The 25,716-nt window shown below is 43.9% G+C and overlaps 1 protein-coding gene across 3 annotated transcripts in view; it reads right to left on the bottom strand.

The window, feature by feature from the left end:
* VPS16 (VPS16 core subunit of CORVET and HOPS complexes) overlaps nucleotides 1–25,716 on the bottom strand; it is a 558,269-nt gene that overhangs the window by 428,860 nt on the left and 103,693 nt on the right. For all 3 annotated transcript variants that reach the window (XM_040439647.1, XM_040439649.1, XM_040439648.1), the window contains exons 5-6: nucleotides 7,251–7,395; nucleotides 6,530–6,645 (exon numbers count right to left, since the gene is read on the bottom strand). In XM_040439647.1, the coding sequence (XP_040295581.1) occupies nucleotides 6,530–6,645; nucleotides 7,251–7,395 (261 nt within the window). The remainder of the gene's footprint in view (nucleotides 1–6,529; nucleotides 6,646–7,250; nucleotides 7,396–25,716) is intronic.

Raw genomic sequence — 25,716 nt, 5'->3', positions numbered from 1 at the left:
CCAAGCCATTCTAAGACTGTTTTTTTGTGACACACTGTACTTCATTTTAGTGGTAAAATTGAGTCAATTTAAACCACCTTTACTTATAAAAAAACATCCTAAATTTACTGAAAATTTGAAAAAATTTGTAATTTTAAAAATGTGAACTCTGCTTTTAAGGCAGACAGGGATAGCCGCAAAATAGTTATTAACATTCCCCATATGTCTACTTTATGCTGGCATCATTTTGTAATTTTTAAGAAAATTCCCCAAACCGATGTTTTTGTATCTCCATTTTCTGAAAGACAAATTTTTTGGGGCAATTGTCTCATGTAGGGGCTTATTTTTTGTGGGATGAGGTGACAATTAGATTAGTACTATTTTGGTCTACATTGGACTTTTTGATCGCTTGGTATTACACTTTTTGTGATGTAAGATGACAATAAATGGCTTTTTTAGCACAGTTTTTATATTTATTTTTATGGAATTTACCTTAGGTGGTAGATCATGTGATATTTTTATAGAGCAGGTAATTATGGATGCAGCGATACCAAATATGTCTATATTTTTAAATGTATTTTGGTTTTACACAATAAAAGCATTTTTGAAAACACAAAATCATGTTTTTGAGTCTACATTTTCTGAAAGCCACATTTTTTAAAATTTTTGGGCAATTGTCTCATGTACTCATTTTTTGTGGTGGTGATGGTTTGATTGGTACTATTCTGGGGTACATAGAACTTTTTTTTATCACTTTTTATACCATTTTTTGGGAAGTGAGGTGGGCAAAATTGCAATTCCATTTGAATTTTTTTTTGGGCATTCACCGTGCAGAAAAAGTAGCGTGATCCTTATAGATCAGGCCATTACGGACGCGGCGATACCAAACATCTGTAGTGTTTTGTTTTTTTCATTTTTAACCAATTATAAATGTGCGGATATGGGAAAAAGATAGATTTATTAATTTTTTAACACTTTTTGTACCCAGAGCCACTTGGTTCTTGAAGATTCAATGGGTCTGATGACTGTACAGTGCACTGCAGTATACTGTATAGTTAAGTGTATTGCATTGGATTGTGACTTACACTAAGCCTGGTTAGGCTCCTGCCTCTGGCAGGACCCTGTCAGACTTGGATACCATGACAAACCTGGATGCCTGTGAAGGTGTCGGGTTACCATGGTAACCCTCAGAACACTGCCACAGTGCAGCAGTCCGATGGAGAGAGAGGGAGCAACTTCCCCATTAACCATTCCCATACAGCGTTCTGTACGGACGTCGGCATGAAAGGGGTTAAACGGCCAACATCGGTGCCAGCACGGATGTCGGTTAGAGCAGCAAAGTGTCAGCTATTTGTTACAGCTGACATTCTGCTGTTATTGCTTGACCATCCTGAACTAGGGGGGGGGAGGGCCCTTTCTCCTCCTCAATCACTGACAGGTTAAAGGGAACCGGTCACCTGGATTTTGGGTATAGAGCTGAGGACATGGACTGCTAGATCGCCGCTAGCACATCCGCAATATCCAGTCCCCATAGCTCTCTGTGCTTTTATGGTGTAAAAAAAAAAACGACTTTATAGATATGTAAATTAACCTTAGATGCGTCCTGTCTCCTCCATGTTTGAGAGATGAGTCCAGCGTTTTCTGACTCTGAGCCCAGCCATGCCCACTGTGAAGGAGCCCAGCACCGCCCTGCATCCTCCGAATCTCCTCCTTGCTCCCCGACGTCACAAAGCTAGAGCGCCATAATCTCGCGATGCGCGAGCTAGCGCATGCGCAGTTCGTTCCCTGAGGCTGATGCCAGCACAGGGAAGGAACACTATGTCGACACTACGCATGCGCTAGCTCGCGCATCGCGAGATTACGGCGCTCTAGCTTTGTGACATCGGGGAGCAAGGAGGAGATTCGGAGTATGCGGGCGGTGCTGGGCTCCTTCACAGTGGGCATGGCGGGGCTCCGGATACATTAGTAACAGCTCCTTGGGCTTCTTACTTGCCTCATTTACATATATATAAAATCCTTTTTTTGACACAATAAAAGCACAGAGAGCTATGGGGAATGGATATTGCAGATGTGATAACGGCGATCTAGCAGCCCATGTCCTCAGCTCTAAACCCAAAATCCAGGTGACAGGTTGCCTTTAAGAGATCGCCGCTGCGCTGTAGGATCAAATCTGACTGACCTATCACAGCGTTCAAAAGTAGGGACCGCTCTGACACCCATTTGCACGCCAGTGTCACTGCATGTATACTTGCAGTGACACTGATTTCATGACGTACTGTGTGTCATGGGCTCTATTTCTACAAAAGAATGAGAGCAGTGGAAGTAGTTCACTCTAAAAATAGAAATCGATCATTTAAAATCAAAGGAAATCTATCATGCAATAATACAGGGGTAATATACATTCTGGAGTGCCCTTGTAGCCTCCAGTATATAGGTAGAACAACCCGCAGTTTAAAAACTAGAATACAAGAGCATATACGTAACATATAAAAAAATGTTGAAACGCATAGTGTGTCTTTACACTTTAAGCAGGCTCACCAGAAGAACCCAAGAGGGCTGGGGTTTGTGGGAGTGGAGATTGTGAAGGCACCTATACGAGGGGGCGATCCCATTGTGAAGATCAATAAACGTGAAGTTGAATGGATGTATAAATTGGGTACCCTTCATCCCCATGGATTGAATATAGAATGCGATATCAAACAATGTATAGTGTAAGGTTTTACATAAAAATAATGCTACTTTTTGCCGCTCCCATAGTTGAATAGGTTTGAGGGCCTTTGGGTAGGTGGAGTCATAATAGGGATTGGCTATGATTCCCCATCTGTTTGGAAACAAGCGACGTGACGTTGGAAATAGGTTTTATGAATGAAGGGAAGAGTAAATCGTATGAATGTATTCCTGGAGGTTCGGGGAAGATAAGGGAAATAGTGCAATAAAGGAACGTAGAGGCTGAATATAATTATGTGATCCCGTAAAGATATAGGTATGTATTTTATTATCTGTTTTGTATTACTGCTGTATGTTTTTATACTGATATGTGGGAGGTATCTAGTGGGAGTGGGATTGTTTTTAGGGATTTAAAACAGCTGTGTTTTGAGGCATGCTAGACGCCCCTAACAAAGCATAATTGCTAAACTCGGGTCGGGCAGCATGGTGATTTTATCTTTGTGATATCTTTGGATGCTTGTGAGTATAATAAATACATTTTATTTGAAACAGATGAGGAAGTGCTTCACTATCTTGCAACCCCTTGGTATTCTACAGGTTGTGTGGATTAGGGGAGAACTTTCTGTGGAATCCATCTTTTTTCCATGTCCGGGTTAACAATGGCCTTATGCCTATCCCATGTCTGGGATAGGCATAAGGCCATCCTTCATATAAGATAGGGCCAGGGGCTATCCATAGTACTCAGTATATTGGGCAGACTAGATGGGCCAAATGGTTCTTATCTGCCGACACATTCTATGTTTATATGTTTCTAAGTAACAAGAAGGAGACTTATGGTGTAAAGAGGGATCCCAGAAAATCTGCAGCGCGGTCCTATACAAGAAATACAGTGAATTACATGGTGTCTTTGACCCACATCACTCTCTATGATCAGCAGCTGCAAGAGTCCAGGCAACGTATCAGAGACTTTTTTTCTCTTTGGTTAATAAAACATGTAAGACATGGTCATTTATACCATAAGGTTACTCAGTACAAAAGGGGTTGTCTGCTTTTTACTGTTGATGATCTATCCTCAGCATATCAGATCGGCGAGGGTCCGACTCCCTGCACCCAAACAGCTGTTCAAAGAGAAGGCAGCGCTTATACGAACACTGCCCTCCCTGCTTTGATCGGCAGGGGTGCTGGGAGTCAGAGCTCCGCCAATCTGATATTGAGGACCTATCCTGAGGATAGGTCATCAATAGTAAAAAGCGGACAACCCTTTTAAGTCTCAAAATCCACTACTCCTCTTTACGGAAAAGATCCAAATCACCCCCTCTGGGAAATGGGTGTACGTGATCAATACTCTTAAATGTAATGCATTTACTACTGCAGTCATGTGTTGTCTGTATGGCAAGATGCAGGGGGTTTCATCTCCCCTCCTGACACAAACTAGGTGTTCACCAATGCTTCTTCTAAATTCTCGAATTGTCTTGCTGACATATTGGATGCCCCATTTACACGTGAGGAGATACATATCACCTGTTGTCTTATAATTAATGTAAGATAGAATAGGTTACGCCTGTTGACAAGCACATGAATTTCCTCCCAGTCTGAATAGAGTCGCAGGCCACATACTGGCCACATCTATAGGTCCCGGGGACATCTCTTTTAAGCCAAGTGTATTCTACCTGTGGTTGTATCTCAGATATTCCATCCCCTATGGTAAGTGATCAGGGGAGTGGTCATCCACTAGTTAGCCATTGTCTAGATCTGTCTTTAAACTATGCTCCAATTTTTGGTACGGATGTCACTGACCTCCCTATGGGCTGAATTGAAGTTATCCATAATCCGTATCTCCTCATTTTTCAGTTTTCTTTTTGGGGGTCAGTAATTCCTCCCTTTTACAACTTAGGGAATGATGATAAGCATTAAGAAGTTGCTGTATAAAACGGTCGATTAAATTATCCACTGCCCATTTGAAGTCAAGTAAGTCTGGCTCACAAAAATTGGCCCTTTCGGGATGCCTCTTTTTAAGGCCATTGGGTGGCAGCTCTCCCAACCAACAAATTGTTGGTTGCAGTGTTTTTTCTGTGCATAAATGTGAAAATGCAGCCATCCAATTCCTTAGTAATAAATCAAGAAAGGTGAGGGCTAGGGCTGAAATGCAATGTAAAGAAAAGCTCAATGTCAATCAAATTAACTCACATTTGCTTCCCCTCCAGAGGATAAGCCAATCATCAATGTACATAATCCATAGGGTGATCGATGATGACCACCTTGATCTCGTTTTGAGAAGTGGAGTTAGAAGTGTGGGCATAACTTAGCTTAGTCCACAGGACTGTAGTGTAAATATGGACTAGCAAGTCCAGCAGAGCACGTCTATTATCTGGGCTGTGGCAACTTTATATAGTGTACCAGTTGTGAGGGTAGCTGGGGTAGACCTGAAGGGACCCAGTGGATCCTGTCCTGTGCAGCTACCCAGTTTCTGGTTGCATCTCTACCAGAAGGGCTCTAATGCCTGTGCTGTTGATTGGGGCTGATAGCTAATATGTGAAGTAACACTAGCATGTGGCAGGGTTTTATCTTTTTCAGGGAGCAAATCATAAACAGAAGACAAATATACTGTAGTTATTAGTGACCCGCTTTGACACGTGCAACCACAATATTACAAACCTTTGCCCTATAGTTTCTCCCTGTGGATAACCTGTCTCCTGATGCTGAACATACAGATGGTGAATGGTCCCTAATTTTAGCATATTTTGTTTCTCAATTCTATCTTTTTAGCTATAATAATACACGTCAAGTTTTAATATTGCTAATTACAGTGACTCCTTCCAAGTCTCTGCAGTATTTACTGTTTACATTATTTTCATTGAGCCCTTATTTGTATAGCTAAGCCACTTAGAACCTCTATATGTGCACTTAGGGTTTTAAAAAAATAAATTAAGGAAAATAAGTAAATCCCATCTGCAATGTTCAGCGGGTTCTGTACACTGACGAGGGATCACCGTTTCATTTAGAGATCGGCTTATGAGTCTGCCTCTACTCTCTATGCTACATACATCAATAAACTGTAAATGTCCCTGTATACTGTAAAACTATTTCTCCTTGCCTAGTATGCTGTGAGTGCTAGTCCCTGCTTACTAACTAACAAGCTGCTGAGGAGATTGAGGACAACTGTAAGTGATAAATACAGACAGTCAGTGTACTAGTCAGTGAGACAGAGACAAACATGTTTACAGTACATAGGGGCGGTTATATACACATATATATGTATTGTATATAATTGTCCCTATGTCAGTAAAACGTTTTCTACCTGCCTATTAAACGGCCAGCCTTGATCATTTACAGTTCATCTCACAGGTGCATCCACTAAGTAGCTTCCGGATGTGCTAGGGAGATGCACTGTCAGTATCCAGCACTGACTGTGAGCATAATAGGCAGGGAGACAAGGAGAAATAGTTTTTCAGTACACAGAGACATTTATATCAGCGAATTTCGCAAGGAGCTTGCCTCTGCATGTGACAAAGAGCCATCTTCAGTGTGCAGTACACGCTGAACACTGAAGACTTTCCTTAGCAAAGTTCATTTACAGCATTGCTAAGGGACAACTTTAGAGCATGTTTTTTATAAAATGGAAAAAAAATCACTTAATTAAGTATACTACAAAAAGTACTCCCTACACATAAAAAATACTTTAAGTGACAGTTACACTTTAAGCGCTGCCCCATAACTAAGCCCCATCCCTTAGCTGCGCCCCAGCGGAAAATGGGAAACATCAGCAGGAAAATTAACCCCTGCATTCTATTTATTTATTTATTTTCAGAAATATATACAAAGTCCAACAGAGTGACAACAGGTTTCACTTCTAACAATACAAAATTACAATTGTTTTACTTACTATAACAGAACAAGCTGTGTTGTCCAGGAGGTACAAATCTTTGCCTATGGCTACTAAAATCAATGCCATTCTATCCTGTAGTAGAACTGCCCAGCAAGAAGGTGGCACTTTAGGACCTGGGGGGAAAAAAGCCCAAAATTTAAAAATGTACAGTATTTGGACCATAAGTCGCACCTAGGATTTGGAGGAGGAAAATATTTTTAATCGAATCTCAGATCAGATCCCCATTCTTCATCAGACCTCAGATCAGACCCCCTTCATACCTCAGATCAGACCCCCTTCATAACTCAGATCAGACCCCCTTCATACCTCAGATCAGACATTTAAAAAAATAAACTTACCTTGTGTGCATTGGACTGCCCTGCCGCTCACCCCTCCCTGGTCTTCTTATGGCCTACATTGTGACCTGGCATCGCACAGCGTCAGGTCATATTGTTCACCTATGTGAACTACGTCCTGAGCTTCCCTCACCATTCCCCTCGCCTCTTAGATGCTGACTAGCATTTTGACTATAAGATGCACTGCCATTTTCTCCTCACTTTTGGGGGGGAAAGATTATAGTCTTATAGTCTGAAAACTACGGCATATTTATTTCATGGTGGTTATATTAGATTACAGATAATCCCAATTCACATCTGGCCTTGTTCTCCAAGAAACATACACTCTATGCAGATATTACCCCCAGTTCTGCAAGACATAACAATCCAAAAATGTATATTACCTGGAACATCTGGCATCCTGCATAATTTTACTTCTTCAATATTTGATACAATTGTGAACTTCAGTGCTCCAGTTAAAACTGCAATGCCAGTTCTGTATTCAGAATGAAATACCTTAGTTTCCTGAAGCAGGTTCTGCTTAACTTCCTGAGATAAAAACGGACATTGTTACAAAATAGTAGGTTAAAATTACATTAATATATTGCAATGCACATATTATAGAAATAAAATATACTACATTCAAGCAAGCAATGAGTGTGACAATTTGGATGCTGAAGGTTCAGATTTACACTCAAAATTTGAATAACACCTTTAGGCTGGGTTCACACTTGAGCGTTTTACAGCGCGTTCAAACGCGCTGTAAAACGCTCAACACATGAAAACCAATGCTTCCCTATGGTCCTGGTTCTCACTTGAGCGTTTTACAGCGCGTTTGAACGCGCTGAAAAACGCCCTACGCTCAAACAAGTACTTGAGCTTCTTTGGGGCGTTTTGACGCGCGTTTGTGGCCATAGGACACTGCAGTCAATCACACAAACGCGCGTCAAACGCGCGTTTACTATTGCAGAAAACGCGCATAAAAACGCGCGACAAAAACGCGCGTTAAACGCGCATATCAAATACGCTCAGGTCTGAACCCAGCCTTAGGAAATGCTGCTTTATTGTTTTTATTTCTCCAATCATATTTTTTATCAATGGTGCTTGGATTTCTGTCTGGTCAGAATGGCTCATCAAACAAATCAAAATTAAACCTGAAATCTGCTGTAAAATTACATTGAACCATATTATTAAAGAATTTGCCATGAATTTCATAGGAATGGGTGAAATCTGGAAATCTGTGACGGACAGGACACGCTACAAATTCTATAGCATGTGTATGGTGATATACCCCCTATTTTAACCTCTTCCTGACATCTGCCGTACATGTACAGCACAGCGGAAAGTGACTTCCTGCAAAGTGCCGTAGATGTACAGCGGGCTGATCAGGCAGGCAAAGGAGCTGTGCACGCCTCATCAGCACAGAGGCTGTTCCTGACACCCGGGCCCCTGCTGTATCTGCCGGCATCTCTCAAAACGCTGATGCCGGCAGATTAAGCCCTCAGATGCCGCAGTCAATGCTGACCACCGTATCTATGGGGTTTGCAAAGGGAGGGGGCTACCTCTGTCTCTCCATTGGCCCCTCATGCTGTGATAACAGGGGGTGATAGTTGCCATGGAAGCCTCAAGGCATTTGCAACAATACAAAATCACTCCTCAAAATAAAAGGCTTTGAAAACGACAGTGGTCGATGCCTGCATAGGCTATGGGAAGTGTTACCCTAAGCCTCCATCTCACCGCTCCCCTCCTTGATTTATGGCGGTGAGACGGAGGCTTAGCGTGACACTTCCCCTAGCCTATGCAGGCAGTGACCACTGACGTTTTCAAAGCCTTTTATTTTGAGGAGTGATCTATACAGTTGGATGCTTCCTATCCTTATATCGTTTACCATCCTGTGTATACTAATCCCCTGATGAGTCCTGGGATGGGACGAAACATGTCATGTTAAGACATGAGAGACAGGGATAAGTTTAGGGAATAGGCCCCTTTAAGGTAAAGGTTCCTGACTGGATCGTCCCTATCGGGGCGGGTGCTCCGATTATGGCTAGGTAGGGACGACATAGCCCCTATCCCAACCAATGTTAGGGCATTTATGTAGGGCTATTTAGTTTTTTTGCCCCCAGAAGAGTTTCAGCATTTATATGGACCCCGCCACCTGTCTATTTAGGACGGTCTAAAAGTAGCCACTTACCCGAGTATATCTTCATAGAACTGGTAAGACTATTCCAATTCACACTGTCTACTGGTATATTTATTTTTATCTCCTAATAATATATTTTTTTATTTTCCATTTTTTCACCGTTATTTTAATTATTATCAGTAAAAGTTATGTTTTAAATGTATTCAGCCAAGGTCCTTTTTCAAAGGAATTGTTGTCCCATCATGTAAACACCATAAAAAAAAAAAATACAGACCATGCTAGAATAGCTATTTCTTGATCACCTCGTCCCACAAACTGGGCAATACCAAGCGATCAAAAAATAGTACCAATGAAAAATAGTACCAAAGAAAAGGAAAACTCATCCCTTAAAAGACGATCAGCAGAAAAATAAAAAAAATATGGCTGTCAGAAAATGGCAACACAAAAATATGATTTTTTATTTTTAAAAATACTTTTATTGTGTAAAACTGAACAAAAATTAAAAAAAATAGACAATTATAAAAAAGTCATATATACCCACAATAGTACCAATAATAAAGGAAACTTATCCCACAACAAATTCAGCCCTCACATCTCCATAAAGAGAAAAAAATGGTTCTCAGAAAATGTTTGTACTACTACCCCAGAGGCTGAGTGGGGTAGTACCAGAGGCAGTTGAAAAGCAACATGGTGTGTGTAAACCAATCCATCAAAAACTGTGATGCAAAAGCCAAATGGTGGTCTTTCCCAAACCCTGGAGCGTACCCACACAGCAGTTTGTGTGCACATTTATGGCATTTCAGCACCTGCTAGAACTGGCCTAAAAAATTAAGGGGTGTGGTGTGTCTCAGATGGCACCATCTGGGCTATAGATTGGATAGAACCGGCACTCAAACAATCGGAATATACGTGGAAATGGATTAAAAATTGTTTATTAAACAGTAAACGCTAATTTAAGCTATATCCTGTGTACATCAGGGTAAAATTCATAAAAATGACATAAAAAGCATATAAAACATGTGTAGACCAATTGAATATATATCTCTGTTATAGAGAGATCTCAATGCTGAGCACAGCAGGCTGCATCCGTGTCCCCCCCTGTTTGGGTGAGGCTATTGGATCGCAGGCGTCTGTGACAAAGCAGAGTTGATGTGTTTGAAATATTTTCAGTGGTATATTTGCATACAATAGTGGTATGTTTGGGTGGATTCAATACCATATATCCCACATAATCTTAATTGCATCTCAGCATTGAGATCTCTCTATAACAGAGATATATATTCAATTGGTCTACACATGTTTTATATGCTTTTTATGTCATTTTTATGAATTTTACCCTGATGTACACAGGATATAGCTTAAATTAGCGTTTACTGTTTAATAAACAATTTTTAATCCATTTCCACGTATATTCCGATTGTTTGAGTGCCGGTTCTATCCAATCTATATTTACTTACTAGAACCAAGGGGTGTTTTTTGAACTTGTGCACCTATCGTGGCAAATCATAGTGAGCCACCTGCTTAGTATTTTTTGCGTACCATCTTGGCTATATTGGACAGTGAAATGCCATATCTGTGGAAAATGTGCAATTTTCACTTTGCACGGTCCACTGCACATTAAAGGGAATCTGTCACCTGGTTTGACCATATTAAGCTCTCACCATTGCAATGTTTAATAAAATACCTTATCTCCTGCAGTGGTTTTCTTTCTTATATTCATGCTTTCATTTTGCTAAAAAAGCGATCTTTGTGTAATGCAAATGAACCCTGAAGGTGCCCAGAGGGGCGTTATTCTTCACCCTCTGAGCCCAGTAACGCCCCCATGCAGTGCCTAGCCCACCTTAGTTTATAGCCCAAGCACACCTCCTCGCTATGTAGTCTCGTCCCACAGTCTAGTTTAACGGCGCCGCCCCCTCTGCTATGTCAGTTAATTCATTCAAGCTAGGCACCTGGAATTTTCAGTTAGTCCTGGCAGAAATCTCGCGCAGGCGCAGTACCGCCTACTGCCTGTGCCTGTGCGATCCGACCGCTCCTGAGGGCAACAGTGATAAGAAGACGTCACTGGGCTCTGCGCATGCCCAGTGACACTTTTGAGGCTGTTGCCCTCAGGAGCGGTTGGATCGTAAAGGCCCCCACCCCCAATATATCATAGAACTTTTAAAAAATTTGATGTGAAAATGAAAAACATTATTTTTACCCCACAATCTCTAACCCATTTTCTCCTGAATAAAGCCCATAAAAGCCAATTTGTCGTTGTAAATCGCTGGGCTTTCTTCTAAGTTCTCCAACTGAAACTGAGCCACTTGAAAGATCTGCTGGTGAGGTAATTTGATATTCAAATGTTATCGTTTCTTTGCTATAGTCAAAAGTAGCCAGAAATCATAGTGTGCCATGCTCCACTGTCTAACCCAGGCATCCTCAAACTCCGGCCCTCCAGCTGTTGCAAAACTACAACTCCCAGCATGCCCGAACAGCCTACAGGTATCAGCCTACAGCAGGGCATTGTGGGAGTTGTAGTTTTACAACAGCTGGAGGGCCATAGTTTGAGCGTGCCTGAACCTAACCTCAAAATCAAAACCAGATTGCTCCTACTCCTTCACTGCCTTGGCTGACTTCACTAGTCCCAATGCTGACACTGCCCTCAATGAAAAAGTACCATATGCACATGGAGCTGCAAAAGGAGCTTGATATGCAACAGTCTCCTTCCTCCAACTCACATCTGTTAGCCTGGTCACTGACAAGCAGAATGCACAGTAATGGCAACATTTGCCAGAAAAGATTCCACTCTCTTCTTCCAGGAGGGATTGAGAGGAATTTAGGACACACAGCAGACAGAAAATGGAGTTTATTCCCATAGCATGTCCCAGCTAAGTTCAGAAAATGAGAGTGATGAGTAGCTGAATTTCTGGCCTGAGGTCAGTATAGGTGGTAGTCTGGTATCTATTCTGGAGTCTGAAAACAGAGGGGTCAGATCTGGGGCTTATATACAAGGTTGGGATCTGCATAAAGAGATGGTGTCTAAATCATTAGTAAGAGGGTCTGAGTATGGTCTGTATTCATTATGGTATGTACTGAAGAGGGCCATAAGTACCATGTACTTTTTGTTTCCATGTCTGGTATTGCTCTCTCTTCAAAGGTTGGCAAGTATGACTATAGTGCACAAATTAAAAGGAAGAAAAATAAATGGAGTCTAGGGGTCCGTTTACATGGACACTTTATTAAGGCAATTAAAGAGAACAAACATTCACAAATCATTGTCCTGATATATGTCCAATGTAAACCGTAACAATGATCACCCAACAAATGAACTACACGTTAATTTAGCAGGTGGTTCATCAGTTATGCAGCATCTAAAGGCAGTGCTTGTCTGCAGCACTTCAACGTGTGTAAAAAGGCATGTGCTGCCAACCAACAATGAATTGTATAGGGATGAACGATCACAATAGCGATCTTTAATCCCCATACAAGAAACAAATGGTCCATTCATGATCATTTGCCTGTGTATCAGTCCATGTAAATCGACTATCACCTATAGAAATAATTTAGAAGCATAAAGCTGGGTTTACACATACTTTCTGACTAGTGCGGAGCGAACCCAGACCACCACGTCCAGGTCGGTACCGAACATTATGGTGCCGTTGTCACACAGAAATACAATAGTTGAAACATCAGTTAATTGTGTCGCTGAGACGTGGCTATTTTTGGGTCCGTAAAACCCTTTCCTTGCCATTGTCACACGCAAATACAACAGTTAAAATGTCAGTTAATTGTGTCGCTGACAAATAGGTGCTTTTGGGGGTGCAAAACCCGTTCCTTGCTGTTGTCGCGCGGAAATACAATTGTTCGTCTGTCAGACTATTTGCTGGGTGACCGTAAAAAAATGAGGAGAGCATCAAATAAGGGACGTGGCCGGGGGCGGAGCCTGACTGCTAACGGAGGAAGAAGTGTGAGAGCACAGCTCATCCACAACAGTCCCTGCAAGCAGCCTGAAAATCACCTTATCCAGCTTCAACATGGTTAAGTACGGCAAGGATAGGAGGTCTGACCAGCCAGGTGCACAACCGCATAAAAAAAACAAAAAAAAAGTCAGACCTTCATAGATTCCTGCAACAGAAGACCTAGAGCTCCCAGCCCAAGCCTGCAAAGATGGCGCCTGAGTTGGCGGCAGCTGAGAGCGCGGATGACAGACCAACACAGCGCTGCAACAAGCGAACAAAGGGACTCTGACTTAGATGCTACCTCCAAAGCTTTCTTAAAGACAACCATCACCCAGGCACTACACCCTGTTCTATCTGGGCTTTCGGAGATTAAAACATAAAATCAAACACATTGGGGCGAGAATGGAGGGCCTAGAAGCCACGTGCTCTGCCATCATGGCGCATTCCACAGCCCTCGAGTCACGATCCACTGAGCACTGTTAAGGGACTGCCCGAATCCTGGTCTTCTGACTCACTACAGAAAGTGGCACTCGAGGTCTTCACAGAGCTTATTGGGGAACCAGCCGCACAGGGAGTTATCATCGATAGGATTCACGGGTCTCTTAGGCCCAAGCCACCTCCGTCCGACCCTCCCCAAGATGTGATATGTGGCCTGCTTTCCTTTGTGGACACAGCCAAGATCTTAAAAGCGGCGAGAGAAAAGGCCCCTGTGTTGTATGCCGGATCAGAGCTTGCCCTTTACCAAAATGTAGCTCCATCCATACTTGCAAAACAGATAATCCTCCGACCTCTTTTAGAGCAACTACGCATAAAAATGTAGCCTACTCCTGGCTATACCAGTTTTGTCTCTCTATCACACATAAAGGTCAACGCCTGAGAGTTCACACCCGAGATGACCTTGTTACCGGGTGGAAAGCCCTGGATATAGTCATGATCAAGATACCTTCCCAGATGCCGGTGGACACCAATATCTCCTTGCGCTCGATACCTCGACTGAAACCATGGCAATCAGTATCAAAGGGCAAGCGCCAGCGACCCGGACCCCGCACGCCTCAAGTCCTCTTTGACCCGACCTGAATGGGACGGTGGCTACATCCTTAAATGTTTCTTTGAGGTTTGAGCCCAGTCGGGGCATCGGAGTTAATGTCGCTCCCCCTAGCTGCAAACCATCAAGCTAAAGGTTTGTGCTTGGATTGTTGTCACATCACTATATATATATAGCTCTGGACATAGACACAGACTCTAGATGCCTAGGTCTTATTTTTTCACATTTTTACTTTTTTCTCTTTTACCTTTTTATGTATGTTTCTTTTTTGCATGGAGTCTAATACATCTACTTATCAAGTCACTTTTGCACAGGCCTTGACAGAGTGCTTGGCATGGTTGCCCCATCCCACCAGGACCTTAAGAGTCCTTCCATGCATTATGCCAAATTAGAGAGACCATAAGTGACCACCTTCTGTTTATTTAGATATGGCACACTAACCTGCTCTAGGATGTTATGTTATATGTTGATATGTAGACCCCTTTTTTACAGGTTCTGCTTGTATACTGTTGGTCAGGACAGGTTTTTTGTCTTTGCTCACTCGTCCAGCCCCAATCACCCCCCCCCCCCACCCCACACACACAGCCTTGTCATGACTTAGTTGACACCCAATTCTACTCCCCTCTTTCTCTTTTGTTGACCCTCCTCTTTCTTTCCTTCCCCCCTGAAATATCCAGCCTCCATCTAGAGATTCACCATGCATCTACTTCCTGCCACTCTGCTTCATCTCCCAACATAGATGGACTGCACATTTACTACCTTTTAATGTGAAAGGTCTTAACTCCCCAACAGGAGGAGCCATATCTTCCTTCCGCTTCATAATTAAAGACTCACATTCTCTTTCTCCCCAAACTTCCAAAATCCCCTTTCTCGCAATGGTTTCACAGAAGTAATGCTTCTTCAGCCTTCAAGGGAGTGTCGATAGCTATCCATAACTCTATCACTTTTATATTAAAACAACAATACACTGATTTAGAAGGAAGAGTACTAATAATCAAGGGAGAGATTGCATCACAAATGTACACCTTAGCTAACATCAATACCGCCAACTCAGGCCAAGTACCATGGTTGCTAAAAACTCTTGACACACTACAGCTATTTGCAGAGGGCACTACAATTCTAAGAGCGGACTTAAATATAACAATTTAAACACCAATATAGATAATTTATTAGAGACCACCTGAATCAATTGAAAGTAAAGGATAAGTGATCAAATTTAAAACTTAACGTTTAATACACAATATAGAAAATTTGGTCCCATGATAATAAGATACAATTATAGAAACTTAAAAGGAGCAGCACGGTGGTACACCAACGGAGAGCAGGTGCAAACAGCCAGAACCCATATACAAAGAACGGTGCTCGGCGGCACTCAAAATAAACCCGGTGGTCCTACCGCTTAGATGAGAAGCTCCTTGGAATCGCGACTGCACGTCCAGTGCTGATAGATGTGCACACCAGTTGATGACGGCAGACGTGTGGAACAGGGTATAGGGATGCTAGGATTGCTGACCCTAATGATACCCTAGGGCCCTACAATGGCCTAGATGGCACGACCACGGATCCCCGCGATCAGCCAATGCAGGAACCTACCCCTGGAATTTGTGCGCCCTAATTAGCCCTCAGCTGCCTAGTCCCTACACGCATGTTTCGCAAACATAGATGAGTGAATGGCTCATCAGGGGAAACACGGAGCCTGGGCTGAGACTGTGCAGTGAACGCTGACAATGTGTCAGAAACGGACACTGCACAGAGGCAAAGTTCGACCACAATCCAAATATAGAAAGAGTGTGGCCAAACGATTCACAGGGTGGAGAGGGCAAACTGATACTTGTCCTAACCACTGCTATATATTTCTGGCGCATGGGCTGATGTAGCCTGAGGAAGTGTTTAAATCCACCACCTTTTAAACCAAGACCGGGCCTCAGAACGAGGCTTGGTCCGGACACTCCCACCCGTCATAGACAGTGCGATGCGCCCGCGCATGCGCGAACGGGCGGATCGCATAAGGGAGGGAGGTCACTCAGCAGACGCCTGTGAACGTGATGACGTCACCGCGCCCGATCCCGTTTGTTCACACGAGACCAAACGGCAGTTGCCAGGCGACCGGGACGCTACTCCCTGACACCGCCGGATGACGCCGCTTCAAGTTGAGAAGCTGCGCAAACATAAGTGAGGCATTCAGGCAAACATATTAATTAAGGGAATCCTGGCTAAACAGACAATCCACGGACACATGTAGACAAAGGGAGGGGTAATGAGGGAGAAACATACAGATAGGGCAGGAGGGCTGAACGAAGGGGAGAGGGGGCAAATGGCATAACTAGGGGGACTGGTGGGTAATGGTACCATCCCAGTCTCGCCTGTTCTTGGATGAACCCTTTTTAGCGCCAATAGTGGTAGGTCAGTGTCAAGCTACTCAGGTATATGGTGGGTCTTACATCAACATAACATTTGTAAAACAGTATAATAAAAGATGTGTCGATATATATAAAAATAAAAATGATGGTAATAGTATATAGCAGGCATGGCCAACCTGAGGCTCTCCAGCTGTTGTAAAACTACAACTCCCACCATGCCCTGCTGTAGGCTGATAGCTATAGGCAGTCTGGGCATGCTGGGAGTTGTAGTTTTGCAACAGCTGGAGAGCCTCAGGTTGGCCATCCCTGGTATATAGGATAAAAAATATATATACATATATATAAAAGATTTTATAAAAGATTATACACACAGATAGGAACACTACATAACGTCTCAAGTGCCTAAGAGACCGTCTCAAGTCCCCTTCCGGCCGGCCATACAGATCGGCTCCAGACAGTTATTTCTAGTTGTGGGCGGTCCCCTGACAGTGTTTTGGCGCCAGACCACAGACAGAGATAATATTGCTCCTGATGAAGAAACGTGCCTGTCCCAAAACGCGTTGAGCCGGATTTTTCACATGTATTGCAATAAAGACCTTTGAAGAGAAGCACCCGTGTGATTGGCTGCCTTCATCCATTAAAACTCTAGAAGCGATCCAGGCTGGGGGGGTGTTTGGTTTACAGGTGTATTATGCTTATCCTGGTAAACCGCCCCCCTCGTGAAGTGAGTAAATGAACCTACTATACTACAGTATTTTATTATATGTACTCGTATCCTTTTAAACAGATTTTAAATTGATATAACCAATTCACCCTACCACACCACACTATACCATGTGTGACACTGCAAAATACGGTCTCTTAGGCACTTGAGACGTTATGTAGTGTTCCTATCTGTGTGTATAATCTTTTATAAAAATCTTTTATATATATATATATGTACAGTACAGACCAAGTTTGGACACACCTCATTCAAAGAGTTTTCTTCTTTTTCATGACTATGAAGGCATCAAAATTATGAATTAACACATGTGGAATTATATACATAACAAACAAGTGTGAAACAACTGAAAATATGTCATATTCTAGGTTCTTCAAAGTAGCCACCTTTTGCTTGGATTACTGCTTTGCACACTCTTAGCATTCTCTTGATGAGCTTCAAGAGGTAGTCTCTGAAATGGTCTTCCAACAGTCTTAAAGGAGTTCCCAGAGATGCTTAGCACTTGTTGGCCCTTTTGCCTTCACTCTGCGGTCCAGCTCACCCCAAACCATCTCGATGGGGTTCAGGTCCGGTGACTGTGGAGGCCAGGTCATCTGGCGCAGCACCCCATCACTCTCCTTCATGGTCAAATAGCCCTTACTTTCAAAGTTTTCCGAATTTTTCGGCTGACTGACTGACCTTCATTTCTTAAAGTAATGATGGCCACTCATTTTTCTTTACTTAGCTGCTTTTTTCTTGCCATAATCCAAATTCTAACAGTCTATTCAGAAGGACTATCAGCTGTGTATCCACCTGACTTCTCCTCAACGCAACTGATGGTCCCAACCCCATTTATAAGGCAAGAAATCCCACTTATTAAACCTGACAGGGCACACCTGTGAAGTGAAAACCATTTCAGGGGACTACCTCTTGAAGCTCATCAAGAGAATGCCAAGAGTGTGCAAAGCAGTAATCAAAGCAAAAGGTGGCTACTTTGAAGAACCTAGAATATGACATATTTTCAGTTGTTTCACACTTGTTTGTTATGTACACTGCTCAAAAAAATAAAGGGAACACAAAAATAACACATCCTAGATCTGAGTTAATTAAATATTCTTCTGAAATACTTTGTTCTTTACATAGTTGAATGTGCTGACAACAAAATCACACAAAAATAAACAAATGGAAACCAAATTTTTCAACCCATGGAGGTCTGGATTTGGAGTCACACTCAAAATTAAAGTGGAAAAACACACTACAGGCTGATCCAACTTTGATGTAATGTCCTTAAAACAAGTCAAAATGAGGCTCAGTAGTGTGTGTGGCCTCCACGTGCCTGTATGACCTCCCTACAACGCTTGTGCATGCTCCTGATGAGGTGGCGGACGGTCTCCTGAGGGATCTCCTCCCAGACCTGGACTAAAGCATCTGCCAACTCCTGGACAGTCTCTGGTGCAACGTGACGTTGGTGGATAGAGCGAGACATGATGTCCCAGATGTGCTCAATTGGATTCAGGTCTGGGGAACGGGCGGGCCAGTCCATAGCATCAATGCCTTCGTCTTGCAGGAACTGCTGACACACTCTAGCCACATGAGGTCTAGCATTGTCTTGCATTAGGAGGAACCCAGGGCCAACCGCACCAGCATATGGTCTCACAAGGGGTCTGAGGATCTCATCTCGGGACCTAATTGCAGTCAGGCTACCTCTGGCGAGCACATGGAGGGCTGTGCGGCCCTCCAAAGAAATGCCACCCCACACCATTACTGACCTAATGCCAAACCGGTCATGCTGGAGGATGTTGCAGGCAGCAGAACGTTCTCCACGGCGTCTCAAGACTCTGTCACGTCTGTCACATGTGCTCAGTGTGAACCTGCTTTCATCTGTGAAGAGCACAGGGCGCCAGTGGCGAATTTGCCAATCTTGGTGTTCTCTGGCAAATGCCAAACGTCCTGCACGGTGTTGGGCTGTAAGCACAACCCCCACCTGTGGACGTCGGGCCCTCAAATCACCCTCATGGAGTCTGTTTCTGACCGTTTGAGCAGACACAAGCACATTTGTGGCCTGCTGGAGGTCATTTTGCAGGGCTCTGGCAGTGCTCCTCCTGTTCCTCCTTGCACAAAGGCGGAGGTAGCGGTCCTGCTGCTGGGTTGTTGCCCTCCTACGGCCTCCTCCACATCTCCTGATGTACTGGCCTGTCTCCTGGTAGCGCCTCCATGCTCTGGACACTACGCTGACAGACACAGCAAACCTTCTTGCCACAGCTCGCATTGATGTGCCATCCTGGATAAGCTGCACTACCTGAGCCACTTGTGTGGGTTGTAGACTCCGTCTCATGCTACCACTAGAGTGAAAGCACCGCCAGCATTCAAAAGTGACCAAAACATCAGCCAGGAAGCATAGGAACTGAGAAGTGGTCTGTGATCACCACCTGCAGAACCACTCCTTTATTGGGGGTGTCTTGCTAATTGCCTATAATTTCCACCTGTTGTCTATCCCAGTTGCACAACAGCATGTGAAATTGATTGTCACTCAGTGTTGCTTCCTAAGTGGACAGTTTGATTTCACAGAAGTGTGATTGACTTGGAGTTACATTGTGTTGTTTAAGTGTTCCCTTTATTTTTTTGAGCAGTGTATATAATTCCACATGTGTTAATTCATAGTTTTGATGCCTTCAGTGTGAATCTACAATTTTCATAGTCATGAAAATAAAGAAAACTCTTTGAATGAGAAGGTGTGTCCAAACTTTTGGTTTGTACTGTATATATATTTTTTATCCTATATACCATTACAATCATTTTTATTTTTATATATATCGACACATCTTTTATTATACTCTTTTACAAATGTTATGTTGATGTAAGACCCACCATATACCTGAGTAGCTTGACACTGACCTACCACTATTGGCGCTAAAAAGGGTTCATCCAAGAACAGGCGAGACTGGGATGGTACCATTACCCACCAGTCCCCCTAGTTTGGCACACTTCCACAATCCCAGCACGAGAGATCTCCAGTGCAGGGGCGTAGCTAAAGGCTCATGGGCCCTGGTGCAAGATTTCAGCTTGAGCCCCCCTTTCCACAGTGCTTTGTGGCCAGGGGCAGGGAAGCACATAGACTTCATGCTGCCCGAGGCAGAAATTGAAACTGCACCCCCCTCATGCCAAAGTCTTGACTCTTCCCTCCAGCCAGAGCTGTAACTTGACCAGCATGTACTTTCTATAATACCAGTGTACAAGGGTCTTTGGGCCCCATCAAGCTCCTGGGCCTGGTAGCGACTGCTACCTCTGCACCCCCTATAGCTACGCACCCTGCTCCAGTGCCAAACAACACTCCTCGTATCCATGGGTCACCATATCCCTAAAGTATTTGGGCATCCAACTCCCAAGCCATCTCACCGACCTGTACAAGCTTAACTTTCTATTCCTGTTAACAGAGCTTAAACAACTTCTGCAAGATTATTATTTCCCTTATATCTCGTTGATGGGTCGCAGGAACCTACTCAAGATATATATTATGCCTAAAATACTGTATACCCTATCAATGCTTCTTATTTAGCTACCTGCCTCCTTTTTTTTTAGCTCCGTTAGATCTATGTTCAGTACATTTCTGTGGCAAGGACGGAAACACAGATTGCCATATTCACTACTGACAAAGAGACTTGAGCATGGAGGAATGGGGTTTGTTCTGCCTAGCAGGGTTAGGGAAAATTCTATTTCATGTCTGCTTTAGTTTTGCCATTTCTGTGGTGATTAGTGTGGTTGTAGCACCATGTAGCGGTGTTAAATTGCATTGCACCTTGTTTTTCGTGTTTCAAAGACTGCTGTATTGTGGGTGGTGCAAAGCATTGTAGGAGTGCAAAGCATCCTGGTAAAGAAAAGTCTCCAGGACACAGTACAGAGCTGTCCTCCTGCATACCTCATATCTTCCTAAACTCCACCATCCTGGTAAAAGCATATCTGGTGAGATATGTGAACGTATATGAAGACAGAACAGTATAACAGTGGATCTGACTATACAGAGCCGCCATTACACACGCGATCCTGCGTACAAGATTGCAGCCGCTGACATACAGTCACAAGAAGTGAGAGTGCAGCCCCCAGCAAGTGCAGCACGATCCAGACCATGCTGAAGTCCGTTTCTACCTAGACTGAGTCCACACTGAGACATTAAGCAGCCAGCAAAAGGCACACAATGTCCGCTAGCCAGGCATCATCATACAAGACCAGGTCACGAGCAAGCTGCTCTAGCAAGTCCTCAATAAAAGAAAAGGCTGCTCTCGCCCGTGCAGAAGCTAAGGCTGCAAAAGTAAGGTCTTCCTTTGCCGCACAAGAGATGCAACTAAAGCTAAGGCAAGCAGATCAAGAAACAGAAAGAGCATGCGTGCAAGAGTCATTGGAAGAAGAGAGAGTACACGGTCAAGCGTCAATGGAAAAGGAAAGAGTACGCCTGCAAGCATCATTGGAAGAGGAGAGAGTATGCCTGGAAGAAGAGAGAGTACGCCGTCAAGCGTCAATGGAAAAAGAGAGCGTACTCCTGCAAGCGTCACTAAAAAAACTTGCCGCAGAGAAAGAAGTGGCAGCCGCAATAGCCAAAGCAGAGTACCTGAAAGCCTTGTAGTTCCCCGAATCCGAGAAACACAGCCAAGTACTTGGGCCAGACCTAGATGAACAAGATCCAACACAGCATGTCTCAGAATACATCCATCAGCATCCCAAGACAGATGACAACTATGATCCAGTATATCAGCCAGCTTATACAGTGTCAAAGAACCTACCTTGAACCACAGTACCTCAAGCAGGACGGTATGCGTCAATACAATGCTGACCACAACTACTGCACTACAGAACGAAAGCTACAACCTTCCCTTCGACTTAAAGGGACAATCTACTTTCACACTTACGGCAGAGGATTCCGGCAGACAGTTCCGTCAATCCGGACGCAAACGGATGGCATTTGTCGGACGGATCCGGATTTTGTCGCATTTGTCGGACAAATCCATTGAAATACCAGATCCGTCTCTCCGGTGTTATCCGGAAAAACTGATCCGGTATTTTATTATTTTTTTTCACAGATTTAAAAGGTCTGCGCATGTGCGAACCGGAATAACGGATCTTTCTGGAACAGTTGGGGCCGAATCCGGCATTAATGCATTTCAATGGAAATTAATGCCGGATCCGGCATTCCGGCAAGTAAGAGCGACTGAACTGATGCATTTTGATGCATACTGAACGGAATGCTCTCCATTCAGAATGCATTAGGATAAAACTGATCATTTTTTCCCGGTATTGAGCCCCTGTGATGGAACTCAATGCCGGAAAAGAAAAACGCTAGTGTGAAAGTACCCTAAGATCTTTCCTGTAGTGAGGAGTTAGATCTCTTGGTAAAGTGGCTTGGAAGTAAATCTGCTGAACACGGCAAAAGAATCAGAGACATTAACATAAACTACCCGGGCAAAGGCCTAAAGATGGTGTGGGAAAGACTTGCTATGGGTCAATAGAAGCTATAGAAAATGCTTTATTTAAGAGAATTGATAATTTTCCAAGAATAGTGTGTAGGGGTTACCAGAAGCTCAGGGAACTCAGTGAATTGTTATTGGAGGTACAGGTTGCTCAGGCAGAAGATGATCTGCCAGGGCTAGCATTCCTGGACACCGGCAGAGGTGTCAAACCCATTGTCCAAAAACTCCCTTATAACCTACAGGAGTAGTGGATCACGCATGGTTCTCATTATAAACAGGTACATAATGTACCATTTCCCCCCTTCATGGTGTTTGTAGACTTTGTTACTCAACAGGCGAGGATTAGAAATGATCCCAGTTTGATTTTACATTGTCATGTCCCACTACCCCTGGTGTCAAACCTCATAAAACACCAGTGGCAGTCCACAAAACTAATGTTGCCTCCACAGGTTCTCCTTACAGGCCCTTTAAGTCTTCTCAAGAAGAGAACAAACACAAAGATCTTACCAAATAATGCCCCCTGCACAATAAACCACATTCTCTACTAAAATGCAGAGCCTTCAGTGAGAAGTATTTAGAGGACCACAAAGAATTCCTCAAAGAAAACAACATCTGCTTCAGGTGCTGCGCTACAACATCGCACTTCGCCAGGAACTGTAAGGTCAGTGTGACATGCACAGAATGCGGTAGCACAGGACACAACACAGCTTTACACACTGGACCACCCTCTCAGGTATCATCCCAAGCAGAGGAGCATGACAGGAAGCAGATAGACAATGACAAACACTGCAGTAGTCACTTCTCACTGTACAGAGATCTGTAAAGGACTTGCAGGGGGGAAATCCTGCTAAAAAATCTGCCTTGTCAGAGTTTATCCGGTCAGCCACCGAGATAAGGCGATCAAGGTATATGCAATTTTAGATGATCAAAGCAACCGGTGTTTAGCTAAATCCACCTTCTTCGACACCTTCAACATCGTAGGGCCCGGTTCTCCCTACTCCTTAAGGACATGTGCAGGTACCATTGAGACGGTGGGGAGGAAAGCAACTGGGTACAAGGTAGAGTCCATGGATGGTCAGACCTACTCGTCACTACCAACCATACTGAAGTGCAATCACATTCCTGACAACCGGTCTGAGATACCTACACCAGAGGTAGTGACATACCACCCTCACCTGAAGCGTATAGCTCACCTGATACCAGAACTGAACCCAGAAGCCCCGATAGTCTTACTCCTTGGAAGAGACATACTACGAGTTCATAAGCCTAGAGGACAGATTAACATTTCCCAAAACGCTCCATAGGCCCAGAGACTTGACCAAGGATGGGTCACCATAGGAGACGTCTGTCTAGGAGGAGCACACAAGCCAACCTCAGTCAACAGTATGCTCACCAGCACACTTGAAAATGGACGTCCTTCCTTATTCCAGCCATGTCACAGCAGTTTCCTGATAAAAGAATTGCCACACAGCGCACCTGTGCCTTGTCCTTTTGCAGACACCTCCTGTGAAGACCACGCCTGTGATGGTGAGCAAGGTCAATTAGAGTGCACAGTTTTCCACAGGACAAGAGAAGACAACAGGGTCGCAATGTCCATAGAAGACAGGCTGTTCTTGGAGATCATGGATCAAGGAATAGTAAAAGACAAGTTAAAAAGCTGGGTCTCACCTTTACCGTTTAAAACCTTGAGACAACGCTTACCTAACAACAAAGAACTTGTCTACAGTCGATTTATCTCCCTCAAGCACAAACTTCAGAGGACACCAGAGACGAAAGAACATTCCTTTACCCTCATGGAGAGAATATTCCAGAACAACCATGCAGAAATGGCACCCACGCTCCAAGACTCCGAAGAGTGTTGGTACTTAACCATATTCGGCATGTATCATCCTAAAAAAACAGGGCAGATACGAGTAGTATTCGACTCGAGCACCAAGTGTGAAGGCGTCTTGCTAAATGATGTCTTACTGTGTGGTCCAGAACTCAACAACAGACTTCTGGAGGAACTTCTACGCTTGCGCAGAGATTCCGTACCATTTATGGCCGACATACAACAGATGTTCTACTGCTTACTCGTCAAGGAAGAACATAGAAACTACTTGAGGTTCTTCTCGTACAGCAACAACAACCCCAATGAAGACATTGTAGAGCACCGAGTGAGAGTGCCAATCTTCGGAAACAGTCCTTTCCCTGCAGTCGCCATCTACGGTCTCAGACATTCAGCCCGAGAGGGTGAAGCAAAGTATGGTTCAGATGTGAGATCCTTTATGGAAAAGGATTTCTATGTGGACACCCACGAACGAGACCGCAATCAGTCTCTTAAAAAGGGCTCAAGAAATACTCGCTCTATCTAATGTGAGGTTGCACAAAATCGCCTCCAACAGTCGTGAGTTAATGTCACCCCAAGACCATTCAAGAGATCTAAAAGGACTTGGATCTTAGCACCGACTCCCTTCCCATGCAGCGGAGACTCAGTTTGCTCTGGAATTTAAAGGCAGACACATTCACCTTCGAAGTCAGCAAGGGAGAAAAGACCTTCATACGGAGAGGAGTTCTGTCCACCATAAACAACTTATATGATCTTCTGGGATTCATAGTGCCTGTTACCATCCAAGGTAAAATGACGTTAAGAGACTTCACCACAGAGACATCCGATTGGGATGATTCGCTTCCCGCAGAGAAAAAGGACCTGTGGACAGGTTGGAAGAAGTCTCTCGAAGCTTTGTCCAGCCTTCATGTGGCACGACCGTATGCTTCCGTGCCATCAACTGAAGTCAAGATGCAAAGACTATATATATTCTGCGACGCTTCAGTCAAGGCAATCGCAGCCATACCATACTTAAAGACCATTTATGTCAAAGAACAATATCATATAGGATTTGTCATGAGCCGGACCAAACTAGCGCCACTCCGCGAACACACGATTCCCAGACTGGAGCTCTGCGCCGCTGTGCTTGCAGTGGAGTTGGCCGAACTCATAACATCAGGAATGAACCTGGAAATCGAGGAAGTCGACTTCTACATGGACAGCAAGGTAGTCCTAGGATATATTTGCAACAAACCTAGATGCTTTTATGTCTACGACTGTATCGGGTGCTAAGGATCAGGAGATCCACTTGTCCTAAACAGTGGCACTACGTGTCTACACAGCATAATCCTGCGGACGACGCAACTAGATCCATCGCACCAAGCCACCTTAAGGACACAACATGGTTTACGGGTCCTGCA

The sequence above is a fragment of the Bufo bufo genome, chromosome 7 (genome assembly GCF_905171765.1).
Source record: "Bufo bufo chromosome 7, aBufBuf1.1, whole genome shotgun sequence".
NCBI classification, from domain to species: Eukaryota; Metazoa; Chordata; class Amphibia; order Anura; family Bufonidae; genus Bufo; species Bufo bufo.
The sequence above is the reverse complement of the archived record's forward strand: the minus strand, read 5'-3'. Positions and strand labels throughout refer to the sequence as shown.